At 38.0% G+C, this 14,876-nt stretch overlaps 1 protein-coding gene across 3 annotated transcripts in view; it reads right to left on the reverse strand.

Moving 5' to 3' along the window:
- Nucleotides 1-2,064: 2,064 nt before the first annotated feature.
- Nucleotides 2,065-14,876, reverse strand: part of LOC149840906 (ATPase family AAA domain-containing protein At1g05910-like) — a 37,821-nt gene continuing 25,009 nt past the window's right edge. For all 3 annotated transcript variants that reach the window (XM_090004582.1, XM_090004583.1, XM_090004584.1), the window contains 5 exons: nucleotides 4,442-4,687; nucleotides 3,593-3,779; nucleotides 3,454-3,519; nucleotides 3,107-3,359; nucleotides 2,065-2,622 (listed from right to left, as the gene is read on the reverse strand). In XM_090004582.1, coding sequence (XP_089860708.1) covers nucleotides 2,180-2,622; nucleotides 3,107-3,359; nucleotides 3,454-3,519; nucleotides 3,593-3,779; nucleotides 4,442-4,687 — 1,195 coding nt within the window. In that variant the 3' untranslated portion in view covers nucleotides 2,065-2,179. The remainder of the gene's footprint in view (nucleotides 2,623-3,106; nucleotides 3,360-3,453; nucleotides 3,520-3,592; nucleotides 3,780-4,441; nucleotides 4,688-14,876) is intronic.

Here is a 14,876-nt window from a genome sequence, read left to right on the forward strand (position 1 = left end):
TTAAAATTAAAATTAAAATTAAAATTAAAATTAAAATTAAAATTAAAATTAAAATTAAAATTAAAATTCCTACTATACATATATACATTCAATAATTGATTAGTTTAATGTTGCTACTATCCATAAATGCAATTGATTAGTTTGTTATATATGTGTGAAACATGTAGAAATTCATTAAAATTGATTGATTTCATTGGTTATATATATATATATATATATATATATATATATATATATATATATATATATATTACTACTACTATCCATGAATGCAATTAATTAGTTTGTCATGTATGCATAAGATATGTAAAAATTCATTGAAATTGACTGATTTCATTGATTAAATTGAGATATATATTACTACTATCCATTAATATAATTGAAATTGAAATTGCTACTATACATATATACATTCAATCATTGATTTGTTTAATATTGCTACAAGCCACCCTATTTAACAAATTTTTATAACATGCCACGAAGAATTACTCCACGGTATTCCTTTCTGAACTTTAAGACTGGTGTGAGGGTGGCGAAGACATCAGCTTGTCCTCTTTGACACATGTCACCAATGATGATTTTGTAGTCGCCTAGCAAGTTGCATATTCTTCAATGAAAAAGTGGGTCTTTAAGGAGGAGAAAAAAGTTGGAGAAAAGCAAAAAAAAACCATATGTGGATCGAAAGGAGAGTTGGCTCTTGCACTTGAAGAAATCTGCATGCCAAAGAATATGATACGTACTCAAGTTGACCTTCTGGAGAACGCAAATATGATCATCGAAGGGCTACGATCGCGACAATCACAGTATCCTCAATTATAGAAATTCATTTGATTATTTTTTATTTTTTTTTATGTATTCGAAGATCAACATTGTAACTTATTGGTTTGTATATAATGTCATTTGAAAGACAATCACAACATCCTGAATTATAGAAATTCATTTTATTATTATTATTATTATTTTGTATATATTCAAAGATCAATATTATAACTCATTGATTTATATATAATGTCATTTACAGATTTATATTAATGATTTTTTATGTAAAGTCATTTGAATGTCATTAATTTGTATATAATGTCATTTGAATGTTTTTATGAATGAGTTTTTATGTAAAGTCATTTGAATGTCATTAAATTATTTAAATATTTACATTAAAAATATTGTTAAATGATTTGAATGTTTAAACTAAAAACATTGTTGAATGATTTGTATATAATGTCATTATTTTTACATTTTCAAATCATTTGAATGTTTAAATATTTTGAATGTCTATTTGTTTATTGACTGTTATTTAGGTTGTTATATGTGAAACTCCACTTAAAAAACTGAAACCGCTAAAATCACAAATACTTCATGAATTCACTTAAACATATGACAACTTAAATTGAAACCTCTGAAATTACATCTATCATACTTTTTCGCATATAATTCACAAATTCACATAAATATATTTGCCAATCCAACTATTTCGCAAAAATTCTATTGTTTCACATCATCTCTAAAACAACTAAAATTACAAATACCCAATTCATTTTTGAAAGAAATTTTTTTGTGAACCAGTAGGATTATCGCAAATATATTTATGCAAAATAGTGAATTATGTCAAAAAACATATGATATGCAATTTTAGTGGTTTTAGTTTAAGTAGAGTTTCGTAAATATATTTTACAAAATATTAAAGTATATGTGAAAGCGAACATTAAAGTATATGCAAAAACATAGAATATTTACGATTTTAGTGGTTTCAGTTTCACCAAAAATTCATAAATAAATTTATGCAAATTCATAGGATCCACATAAAGAAAACTTACAATTATGAATTTAAATGAGTAGCATTTTATCGCAATAAGGTCTCAATTCGCAGTTGTGAAAGGTAAAGGTCCTAACAATGCCAGATATTTGTGATTTTGATCAAGAGAATATCAAAATTATAGGGTTTTTAGGGAATAAAGTCAAATTATCCATTTAATACGATCATTTTTTTATTTAAATATGTTAAAAACACGTAGAAAAGAAATGAAAGCCCTCCTAGTCGTCCACAATCAGTCTACAATCAGCGAGAGGAAAACTGACCAATAAATAGGCCAAAAAATAATTAGAAAGAAAATCACATGGAAAATCAAATTTAAAACTAAAAAGGGAAGGGCAAGGAGTAGAAACATGCATTCAACAAGCTTCAGAAGTTCCCCTCGTCCTCAACAAAATCCAACAAAAATCTCAAGATGGAGTGCTTGTCTAGACCTTGGCACCCTTTGGTTGCTATGGCACCTTGCATGATTCGTGTATAAAGCCTCTCGAGTTGTGGCACACCGTACTCCTGCGTTCGTTCAACCAGCCATTGCTTGATGACTTCAACCTGATTGCTCATTTCCTTCTCCACTGGAGTTCTTCCAGGTTCACAAACATTGTTTTCTGTTGCATGTGGAGCATCACTGCATGTTGCAGCACTTTCCTCTGCTTCAGATGGCTTGTCTGCATCTGGACAACCATCCAAAGCTTTTACAACACCATTTTCTTCAGCTTCTTGCAGCACAATCGCTTGCGTTGAAGCATTGGCCTTTGTAGTTGCAGCCTCTGTTGTTTGAAGCCTATCTTCAGGCACCGCCGTAGGTTGAGCACCTGCAGAATAGACAAAATCATGTAGAGTTAACACAGATTTTGTGATAAAAGAGGATGACTCAAATCAGATCCAGTTCAAGCTTATATTAAGTAGAATGTGTATCATGGATCATCACCAGGCCTCATGCCTGCATACAATCATGATCATCACCAAGCCTCACGGCACAAGTCACACGCACATCCACAAATGTGCACACACAAAAAAAGAGAAAAACTACATCAGATGTAAAACCAATTGACTGGTCACGAACTGTGCACCATGAATTTATGGTCTGAATGATTTTGGTGGACACGGGGAAGGAGAACAATTTCACTACTGGAGAATAGATACACCTATCATTTTCAATAATCATTAAGCCACAACATGCTTGTTGGCAATTATTAGCATCAGAAAAAGTAGGGCGCATGAGATTAAAATGATAGAATAGCTAAGAAAACAAAACTACAAAGAGCCATGGAGCACCTCAGTAGATACTAAGACTACCTGATTGCTCAGTATCATTGTGCTTCTTGGACCTTTTCAGTGCTTCATAACTTTGACACAGATTAACCTCTGGTTGGACATGACGCAGGCGTGCACTTGTTCTCGTTGCATTTGCCAATTGTACAACAGGAGTTGCAGGTAAAGTAGGGCCAGTACACAGCTCCTCTGGTATGAGAGTGGGGCCCCCTTGTGCGGCTATTTTGTCACAAAATGAAACAAGTGCAGGGTCCATCTGTGACAGCATTCCATGCACCTGTAAAAAAATAATGGGTTAAGAAAAACACGTTCATCAAGTTCTCGGGATTTCATCAACCTTCTGCAACAGAAAAGTATGATCAAAAGCATACAGCATCTCGAAGCTCATATGCTTTGCTCACAATCCTAGCTCCATTGTAGTCATCACCATTATAAGCCTGCATGTGAGAAGGAACAAATTAAGATGGCGAAATATGGAGTATGCTACCAACATAATGATTGAACCCATACTTTTGCGTTTGCTACAACAAGGTCGATGTCTAGAAGGAACGATGAACGTGTAAGATATTGCCCACAATCAACACGTTGCAACATCGTAGCCATGTCCATAGGATGTTGGATGATACTGCGGTAGTTGGGTGCATCTTCATCCATCACTGGATAATGAAATGCACTGAACCTTTTATCGTAGAGAATCCTACATCATACATTGAAAGACGGTAGAAAAAACCACCAAATCAGCCATAGTTTGTGCAAGTCCTGGTGAAGAAAATCCTACGTATCTTTCAAAAAGTTTATAGGCTTTACATTCATGAACCCTAAAAATTTCTTTAACATAAAATATGCATCAGTACTGCACAATGATAATATATGCATCTTGCAGTTATCCTGAATACTAGAAGAAAATAGCGTGCCTGTTTTAGGAAGGTTGAATAAAATCAATTGAATTTAATGGACCAAAGTAAGACTGGATTAGCTGCAAGAACCCCCCCATATTCATACTTAAATGACAGCCTTCATTCTAAGACTGCCATGATTTTGATGCAGAAATCTTCAACGTTAAGCATTTTGACAGATCAGCCTCGAGAACTTTCTTCAGCCAAAACACTAGCAAATCAATCACAGGAAGCAAATCTTATTTCTGCAATGTTTTTAAGCATTCATAGTACACATTCAACTTTCCAAAGAAAACTCTTTATTTTGAAGAAGTGATCTGGAGAACTATGAGCAACAAAACCAAGTTTAAAAGCAACTGAAAATATGACAATTTACTTTTCAAATAACCAATTGGGCAAAGTTCAGTCTGCTTAATGACAAGATCAGAAGAAAAATTACTGGCAAAGAGATCCTTCAGCATACCGATTACAAACATCTCGAAGACACATCCGAAGGCGACGAAGAGCATGCTCCTCAGCTTCTGCCTTGGCCTTTAATTCAGAAGCCTTTGGACAACTGACTGTCTTGGGAACCTTAGCAAGCTTTGGAATGGAGTTTGATTCTTGGGAACGAGCCCTTGTTTCTTCAGAAGGGATAGAGAAAACTGCTTCAATTAATTGTCCGAAAAACATAGATCTGTCCTCTGAAGTTGGCTTTTCAACTTGATAACTGGTAGAGAAATCAAAGAAATAATCATGACACTGGAAGAAGCTCAGAGAAAAGGCAGAACATGTGCATTTCCTCAATTTTGTCAACTAGATAAAAAAATTTGAATGGGTAAAGAACAATGCTGTATAACTTGATCAATTAAAACTTACACCCACATGGGAACTGATGTTTAATGGAATCATCCATAATTAATACAATCCTAACAAGTTTTCAAAATCCAACCTGTATCACCTCATCTAGAACAGATATTTTTGGCACCACTGCACCTATATATAGAAGAAGAAATTAAGATTGAACCTGTTGGCATTCTTTGTCGAGCAACCCCAAAACATAAATCAATTTGAAGTTGAGATGAAAGTCAAACACCATTCATACATATGAAATCAACTCTAAGATCTAGCTATATTTTACAAAAGTAAAAAGCATCACAAATGGAGAGTCTAATCAAGTCCCTTATTGTGTTCTATCAGTAAAACCAGATACATGAAGGGCAACAAAGAAGCGTCTTAAAATGGCCACATCAACTTAAAACACAAAAAATCAGGCCGATTTGAACACATGAATTCCCATGGCATAGAAGTGCATAATAACTAACAGGAGATGGCATTCATCTAGCTCTCATTGATTTTGCACATTTTCGATATGTTTTAGTTTTAGTGTCACTCAACGAAATTGAAAATTTCGCGCTAAATGAATGAGTGGACCACAAAGTTCTCTCTTACAGGGCCTGAACCAGTCAACCTAAACATCAAATGGTCACCCATTTTGCCTCTAGGTTCCCATTTTTCCAATGTACTCATCCTACGATCTCATCTGGTGAAGCTCACCTAAAACTAAGGATTGTCTCCTTTGAAAACAATATGTTGGATCCAGATGATGAACCAACCAATATGACATTCAAATTAGCAAGGAAACATATCAAGGACATCAATCATGGTATCAACGGATGCAAAAGCCAGAGCAGGGTTTAAAAAGGGAAGGACCTTTAGATAGTTAAGGCAAAAGAAAACTGTAAACCTCTGACAAGAATAAAAACCTGATGACAGTTCTTGTGGTCATGCAAGCAATGAGCTGCTTCATGTATTTAACAAGTAGGAAATTAAAAATCCAAGAGAAAGATCTGGCAGTGTCAAACATATCCTAAAGACCACATGTAGTCAAAAGCCACCTAGTCGGTCTGGGTGTGGGAAAAATGCCTAGGCCTAGGAGTTCCTAGGTGGTATCTTGAAAAGGTACCAATTTCGCCAACTAGGTGCCTAGCCGATGAGTAAGACTAGGCGCCTAGTCGGACTGGGCAAGCAAAACCAGCTGGGCCTAGGAGTTCCTTGGTGGCATCTTGAAAAGTACTAATTTTGCCGACTAGGGCGCCTAGTCGGTGAGTAACACATACTGTCACTTGTCCTCCCCTTCAAAATCTGTATATTAGATATGTTTTTTGGCAAATCTTATCCTATAGATGTGATCTCCATGGTTGAAGACATATGATTAGACTCTTGGATCAAAGTTTTTTTTATGTAGGTAAGAATTTATAACATAGAAAGTTTCAGAAATTTCAAAACCATTGATTTTTTTTATCCTTGTAAAATCCTATCTACACATCAAAAAGTTTGATCCAAGAGTCTATTCATATGTTTTCAACCATGAAGATCACATCCATGTGGTCAGATTTGCCAAAAAACATATCTAACATACAGATTTTGAAGGGGAGGACAGGGGGTGGACCCTCTCTCTCTCTCTCTCTCTCTCTCTCTCTCTCTCTCTCTCTCTCTCTCTCTCTCTCTCTCTCTCTATATATATATATATATATATATATATATGTGGTTAAGATTTGTTACAGTCAATTCTAGGTGCGAACGACCGAGAAATGGGGCAGAACCCTTTTGTTTGGTTTTTTTCTCACATCTAACACCATAGATGTGATCTACATGTTTTGTTTAGTGAGAACTGGCTTTTGAATCACCGACCGACCTGTATACAGGTTTTTTTGGCGATCCAAAAATAACGGCTATGAAGGCAACAATTTTATCGACTCATAAAAAAATATTTTTTCATCCAAAAAAATGATCCAAGAGTCAATTTCTACTAAATCGAGCATGCTGAACCAATCTATGAGATTAGATTGTTTCAAAACTCGCATCGTGAGATTCAAACTAGATTGTAGGTACAATCAATTGTACCAAATATAAACCCATATATATGTGTGTGTGTGTTCATGTTACTGTGTTTCTATGAATTTTTTTGCGAGGGCTGAAAGTGTGATTTTTATTTTTATAAATAAATATATATACCATATTCTAATTATGTTATGAATATAATATATATATATGTGTGTGTGTGTTGAATATTTGAAAATATACTTATACACACACGTATATATATGTATATGTAGAGAGAGAGAGAGTAGGGCATAACAGTGGACAACATAATTAGCAGACGCGCACCCACTGCTGATCGCACGCGTGATCAGCTGCGTGCTGCGGGCACGTGTTTAACACAAAATGCACTTTTAGCGGCAGTTCTCGACCGCTGCTAAAAGCATATTTTCCGCCCAGGGCTTTAGTGTCGTTCGAGACCATCGCTAAAGCCCCAAAATCACAAAAAAGGAATTGAAATCGGACGTGCCCATCACATCCGACGTTTGTTCGATGGAAGGATGTCCACTGTTACTGTTGAGATGAGTGTCCAGGGTCCTGCACCAATCCAAGAAGCCCAAGACGTCTCTGAGTGTGGCCTCTCCTCTTCCAGAGTCCTACATCAAGGAGTCACCTCTTGGAAGGGACTCCTCCTAATGTTAAGAACTCTTCAGAAAAGACTTCTATTGATTGTAATTCTAATGTAGGAAACCAATCGAATAAGGGCTCCAAAGCTATGTCACATGGGTGCGGGTGCGACACGGGTACGGTGCAATTTCAAAAATTTTGGACACGGGGACTCGGCTATATATATAATTTTTTAAAAATATATATAATTATATATAACAATAAATTAATAAGATAGCACTGGGAACGATCAAAGTAATAAGATAGCACTGGCCATGTGATTGTGCACACAGTTTGTGACTGACTGTGCACACAGTCTGTGACTGTCTGTGCACACTGGCTATATATATTTTAAAATATATATATAAAAAATTGATTTTTTTTAATTTTTTGCCCTAAAAAATGAATGAATATAGACTTGGTCAAAGTTGACCGAGTCTACAAAGTGGACGGACTCGGCCCAGGTGCATTGACCGAGTCTGACACCTGTTGACCGAGTCTGCCCCATGTCCGAAGCCGCACCTGTGTCGGGGCGTGTCGACGCGGGTGTGTCGACCCCCTAGCCGAGTCCGTGTGACATAGCTCCAAAGTGATTGGAAATTATAGAGTCTCACATAATTTTGATTGCACTCTTGTTACCTACATAAATGAAAGAGTCCCCTCATCTCTACGTGAAATAGAGAGAGTGAGGGTTCATCGTGGACGTAGGTCACGTTAGACCGAACCCCGTTATATAGTGTGCATGTGTGTGTTGTTCAAATCAAGTTCATATCATTTTCATGGTTTCAGAGCCTGATGACCATCACGTGCCTCATTGATTGAAGCTCTCTCCCTCCTGGTCGTGTTTCTCATGGCTTCAAGTTCAGCCTCGTCTTCGTCAAATCTCTCATCCTTCATGCCTAATTCGGCCATCCAGTGGAATGCTCTTTCCTCATTGTTGTCGATCAAACTTGATAGACACAACTATCTGTTGTGGAGATCTCATATACAGTGTGTTATGTTTTCTCAATATCTCATTATGTCGATGGATCCTTCCCTGCTCCAAGTCAGTATATTAGAGAAGGAGATAAGATTAAGCTAAATCTAGAATACAAGGTGTGAAAAATGGCTGATCAATTGGCCTTAAGTTGGATTTATGCTACTGTTAGTGAGCTTCTGTTGGGACAGATCATTAGTATTTTGTCTGCCCATGAAGCATGGATCACGTTGGAATGTGCTTACTCGTCTTAATCTAGCATTTGAATCATGCAGTAAAATAAGGACTTTCAGGATGTCAAAAATGAGGAGAAAAGTATGGTAGAGTATCTAAACTAAATAAAATTTCTTGCAGAATCTTTGTGTACCGTTAGTGAACCTGTTTCAGATGAAAATCTGGTTCACTACATGTTGAATGGCCTCTCAAGAGACTATGAAAGCTTTGTTACTTTTATTTTCACTCATGTGGTTGCAAATGATTAATAAGCAACCCCCTCAAGGAAAAACATCTACCACAACCTGCTTTCCCCAAAGAGGGCGTGGGAGAGGTGGTGGACAAGGCAAAGGTAGAGGTCGTTCCAGAAGAGGTGTTGTATGATTTTTTTTAAATTTCCACAATTTTAACAAGGATAAGGTGGTCAATCTCAGTCACGTCCCAATAAAAAAGAGGAACAGGTAATTTGTCAATTTTATGGTTGTCATAATCATATTGTTCGCACATGCTATGATATTCCAAAAGTGCTTGCAGTCATGGCACTCAATAGTATGCAGGATTCAACGTGATACCCGAACACTGGGGCTACACACCATGTCACACCGAAAGACAAGGCATGACCAGCAAAAATGAATATCAAGGTGCCGATAACATCATGGTAGGGAGCGGCTCACAGTTGCCTATATGAAATACAGGTAATCTTTCTTTAAAGCATGAAAATAAGACTTTTATATTGAAAGATATTCTACGTATGCCTTATATTAAGTGCAATCTCCTGTAAGTAGTTAAGTTTACAAGAGATAATCATTGTTCCCTTTAATTCGATGCTATTGGGTTTTGTGCGAAGGATTTGCATGATGGGACTACTCTCCTAAAAGGACCGAGTAAGGGAGAACTTTACACTTGGCTGAATAAATAGTGTGAAAAAGGAAATCAGAGATCCTTGAAGTCAGTTTTGATAAAGTTAGTCATAATCTATGTAATTGGGGCACACCAAAATGGTCAGTGTACCCGTCTCGACATGCATCGACACGGGGGTGGTACCAGACACAGTGCGGATACACCGTGGGTCGGGTCCCGCGTTGCTCCATGTCAAGTCCAACCCTGACCCAAACTTTTTTTTTATTTGACGAGGAAGAAGAAAAAGGAAGAGGAAGAGGACAAAGAAGAAGAAGAAAAAGAAAGAGGAAGAGGAGAAAAGAAGAGAGAGAGAGGGTCTCAATATGGAGAAGAGGGAGAGGGAAGAGAAGGAAGAAGGGTGAGCAACAGAGGAAGAAGAAAAAGAAAGAGAAAGAGGAGAAAAGAAGAGAAAGAGAGGGTCTCGATGTGAAGACGGAGAGGGAAGAGAAGGAAGATGGGGGAGCAACAAAGGAGGAAGAAGAAGAGAGAGAGACCTAAGGGGTTTGGCATATAGTGGGATGGGGCCTAGACCGTCATTCAAATCACATAGGTGCCACCCCCCTGTGCAAGCCGAAGCTTGGCGACTCCCTGGGGTTGAGGGGTAAGCCCTTGGAGTTTGACGCAGACAGGACACCAACCATAAGTATGGCAGAATGAGCCAGCACGGCTAGGTTGCCTGGGGCAGTTTCTCCGAGTAAAGAGAGAGAGAGAGAGAGGGGTACCTTGCTGGAAAGGGTTGTGTGCCTCATCGTGGTGTTGCTGGCTAGTAAGTGAAGTAGGAGGAGATCATGGAGGAAGGAAGAGACTCGAAAGGGGGTGAGGGTTGCAAAAACTTGCCCTAACCCTCTCTTTCTCCTTTTCCTTGGGTCGGGTCTCTCTCTCTCTCTTATTTTCTCCTTTCCAACTTTTAAAATATCTGGCTCAAGAAGCAGCCAGGTATTACTTGAGTCTGATCTAGGTCAGATTTAGATCTGACTCTGATCCAAACCTGGTTCTGATCCAAGTCTAAATCAGGCCTGATCTGACCCACAGATCTGAATGAGGCCTGAGTATAAATGACCTGGATTTGTTTTGACCCAGGACTGATTCAGACTTGGGTCAAAGCAACCCATATTTGGACTAGACATGGATTTGTTTTGGTCCAGGTCTGAGTCAGGCATGGGTCAAACTCAAGACTGACTTTATATATATATATATATATAGAGAGAGAGAGAGAGAGAGTGTGGGGATTGTGCTGCTCCCTATTTCGTTAAGTCACTATCAAACCTGGTTCTGATCAAGATCCAAACTCTTTCCTCTCTCTCTATATATATAGTTGTGTCCTCGTACCCTCATTTTTTAAAATTGTTGTGTGTCGTACCCTATGTACCCGTACTTGCACTTGTACCCAGACAACATAGGTCATAATAAGTTTAGATTTTCTTATGAAGTTTGGCATTGTCAGCTAGGACATCCTGGCCTCAAGGTTTTGAAAAAAAACTAGAGAAAAATAAATTTATTTTATTCATGAATAATGATTTTGAATTATGTTCGTCATGTGTTGTTAGCAAAACTCACAAATTGTCGTTTGCAAAATCAGAGTTATCCACTCAAGCTCCCCTAGAGTTGGTTCATGCGGATCTTTGGGGTCTTGCACCAACGTCATCCCGTGAAGGGTATAGATTTTATATGCTACTTGTTGATGACTTTTCAAAGTTTTCTTGGTTATTTGCATTGGTCAAGAAATCATGTTTTTCCATGTTTCATGAATTTCAAAAATATATTGAAAAGCAAATCGGAAATCAAATTAAGATATTTCATAGTGATGGTGGTGGAGAGTTTGTTAGCAAAGAGTTTTCAGGATTCCTTAATGAACGTGGAATCAAACGCTTGTTGTCTTGTCCTCACACCCCTGAACAAAATAGTGTAGTAGAGTGAAAACATAGACACGTAATTGAAACAAGGTTGACATTATTACTTCATGCGTCATTGGACCATAACTTTTGGGTAGATGCCTTCAGAACCGCCACATATCTAATCAATCGGATTTCTACGTCAAACCTTGGTCAAAGGTCTTCCTACGAGCCCCTGCTCAAACATGCACCTGGTTATGCGCACTTAAAATTTTTTGGGTGCACATGTTACCCCTACTTGGTTCCCTACACCAAGTCCAAACTTGATAAAAAATCTAAGCCCTACGTTTTTATTGGGTATGGATCTAACTACAAGGGATACATATGCTATGACCCAATAAACAAGAAAACCTTTATCTCAAGGCGTATCATTTTTTATGAAAGAAAAATTCTTTATGCTGGAAAGAAAGAGTCCGACATTCCAAGAAGTGTCAAAATGGATCCACAATCAGAAACCTAGTCTACCTGAGAGTCCAAATGTGACCAGCTCTACGGGGAAGAGTTCTCTCATACCCAATTCCACCTACCCAATCCTGTCCTCCTACCTAGTCTTGGGGCCTCACATGAAGTGCCAACCTCTCCAACACTTGATATTGCCTATCAATCTCTCCTTGGACCTGAAAATGAACCCGAAGTCCCAATTCCTACCTAGCCTGGTACATCAAGTGAGTCCAATGAGCCTGACGTGCTGCTTAGATCTCCAGGGTTGAACCTTGTTGTTGATCTTGCTAATCAAACACCCACCAGAACCCATCATATGGTTACAAGGTCCCAAGATAGAAAGTTAAAACCAAGGTTATTTTTTGGCTCCAAATATCCCATTGTTCTCTTGAGCAAAGAAGAACAAGAACCATATTCCTTTACCCAAGCTATCACCGAAACTAAATGGCACCAAGCCATGGGAGAAGAAGTCAAAGCTCTTTATCAAAATTACCCCCAAATAAAGCTACCAATCTTGTTGGATGTAAGTGGATCTATAAAAATAAGAAACACGTTGATGGAACCATAGCCAGATATAAGGTACGCCTAATCGCCAAAGGGTATAGCCAGCAAGAAGGAATTGACAATTTTGAAATGTTAGCCCCGTTATAAAACCAACATCAGTCAGGGTCAGGATGATGTCAATTGCAATCAGTTTGGGTTGGTCGGTGCATCAATTAGAAGTAAATAATGCCTTCCTTTACGATATTCTAAAAGAAGAAGTTTACATAAGTCAACCACCAGGTTTTGAAGACAAGAAACAACCTAATTTTGTGTGCAAGCCCAATCGAGCTCTCTATGGATTAAAACAGGCTCTCCGAAGGTGGTTTTTAAGGCTTTGTGTATATTCAGATAAATTGGGATTTGTTGAGTCCAAGGATGATCCATCACTCTTTGTTTGTCATAACAAGGGTTGTCACATAGTTGTCCTGATATATGTTGATGATATTATTATTACAAGGAATTCATGTGATAATGTTAACTGAATTATTCATGACTTTGCTTTTGAATTTTTCATTAAAGACCTGGGCCCTATTCATTATTTTCTTGGAATTGAAGTGATTCAGGAGGATTCGGAAATTGTGTTGTGCCAGCAAAAATATATCTTGGACCTCTTGCTCAAAACAAGCATGACAGATTGCAAGCTTGTGATCACTCCAGTTGCACCCAATGTTGTCCTGTCTAGACATGGGGGAACACTTCTAGAAGACGTCACTCAATATCGAAGTATTATTGGCGCCCTTCAATATATGATGTTCACCAGGCCTGATATAGCGTAATCAGTCAACAAAGTCTGTCAGCTCATGCATGAACCAAATCAAGATCATTGGGTCCATGTCAAAAGAATCCTGAGATACCTCAAGGGAACTTTAAATTTAGGTCTTCAAATCAAGAAGTCTTGTTCTCTTCGCTTGTCTGCTTATTCTGATGTTGACTGGTAAGGGTGTCAACAGGTCGAGTTTGGTTCGGACCCAGGTGGAACCAGACTTGGACCAGATTTTCGGGTATGCTATCAGGTCCAGACCCAGGTCTAATCGAGATCTACTATAAGAGAGAGAAACCATACTCGGACCCAATAAGAACTACATGAACCATACCCAATAAAATAATATTTTTTATCATTTTTACATTGAAAATTTATGGGTCTTAATAAGAGCTCGGGTCGAGACCGGGTTTGGTATAAAATTTCACAAATTATACCCGGGTCTATGTATTAATCAGACTAGGTTCGGACATGGGTCTTAATCGAGTCTTCTTTTTTGTCACCATACCCAAACCTTATAGGGCTTGGTCCGGGTCGGGTCTGGGTAAACTCGACCCGTTGACACCCCTATTGACTGGGCAGGATGCCCGAACGACCATAAGTCTACAAGTGGGTACTTGACCTTTATAAGACCAAATTTGTTGTCATAGAGCTCAACTAAACAATGTATTGTAGCCAGGTCCAGTACAGAAACAAAATACAAAGCAATTGCAGGAGACGTCTCTGAGCTTTCTTGGCTCAAATAGTTAGTGTCAGAATTGGATGTCGTTCCAGGTGAAGTCCCTACTTTATGGTGCGACAACTTAGGGGCTACATATTTGGTTGTCAATCTCGTATTTCATGCGCCAAGCATATTGAGATTGACTACCACTTCGTTCGAGAAAAGGTTTCTACAGGTGAAATTGAAGTTCAGTTCATCCCATCTCAAAATCAAGTTGTAGATATTCTTATAAAGCCTCTACCTTGTCCTAAATACAACCACTTCAGAGACAAGCTCAACCTCATGGAGGTTGTCTTGAAGGGGCGTGTTGAGATGAGTGTCCAAGGTCCTGTGCCAATCCAAGAAGGATTCAATAAGTCCAAGACATCTCTCAGTGTGGTCTCTCCTCTTCTAGAGTCCTACATCAAGGAGTCACCTCTTGGAAGGACTCCTAATGTTAAGAACTCCTCTTCAAAAAGGACTTCTATTGATTGTAATTCTAACATAGGAAATCAAATAAATAAGGACTCTAAGGTGATTGAAAATTGTAGAGTCCCACATAATTTTGGTTGTACTCTTGTTACCTACATAAATGGAAGAGGCTCCGCCCCTCTCTGCGTGAAATAGAGAGTGAGGGTTCATCGTGGATGTAGGTCAGGTTAGACCGAACCACGTTAAATCATGTGCATGTGTGTGTTGTTCAAGTCAAGTTCATATCGTTTTCAGTTACACCCTTTCATGTGTGTGTGTGTGTGTGTGTGTGTGTGTATGTGTGTGTGTGTGTGTGTGTGTGTGTGTGTGTGTGTTCTGGTTATGTGCATCCTTTGAAAGCATGTGTAATTGTGTACTTATGTGATGAAAAAATTACTAAAAGAATTAAACATACACATTTGTTAAGACTTTAATTTGTGTTTAAATTATCTACCTTTTATTCATATTGACAATTGTGGTTTGTTTATTCAATTGTTCTTATTTTTTTGGAGTAGGTTATGTAATATAACAGTT

This window comes from Nuphar pumila, chromosome 4 (genome assembly GCF_984573655.1).
Source record: "Nuphar pumila chromosome 4, dmNupPumi1.hap1.1, whole genome shotgun sequence".
Lineage (NCBI taxonomy): Eukaryota > Viridiplantae > Streptophyta > Magnoliopsida > Nymphaeales > Nymphaeaceae > Nuphar > Nuphar pumila.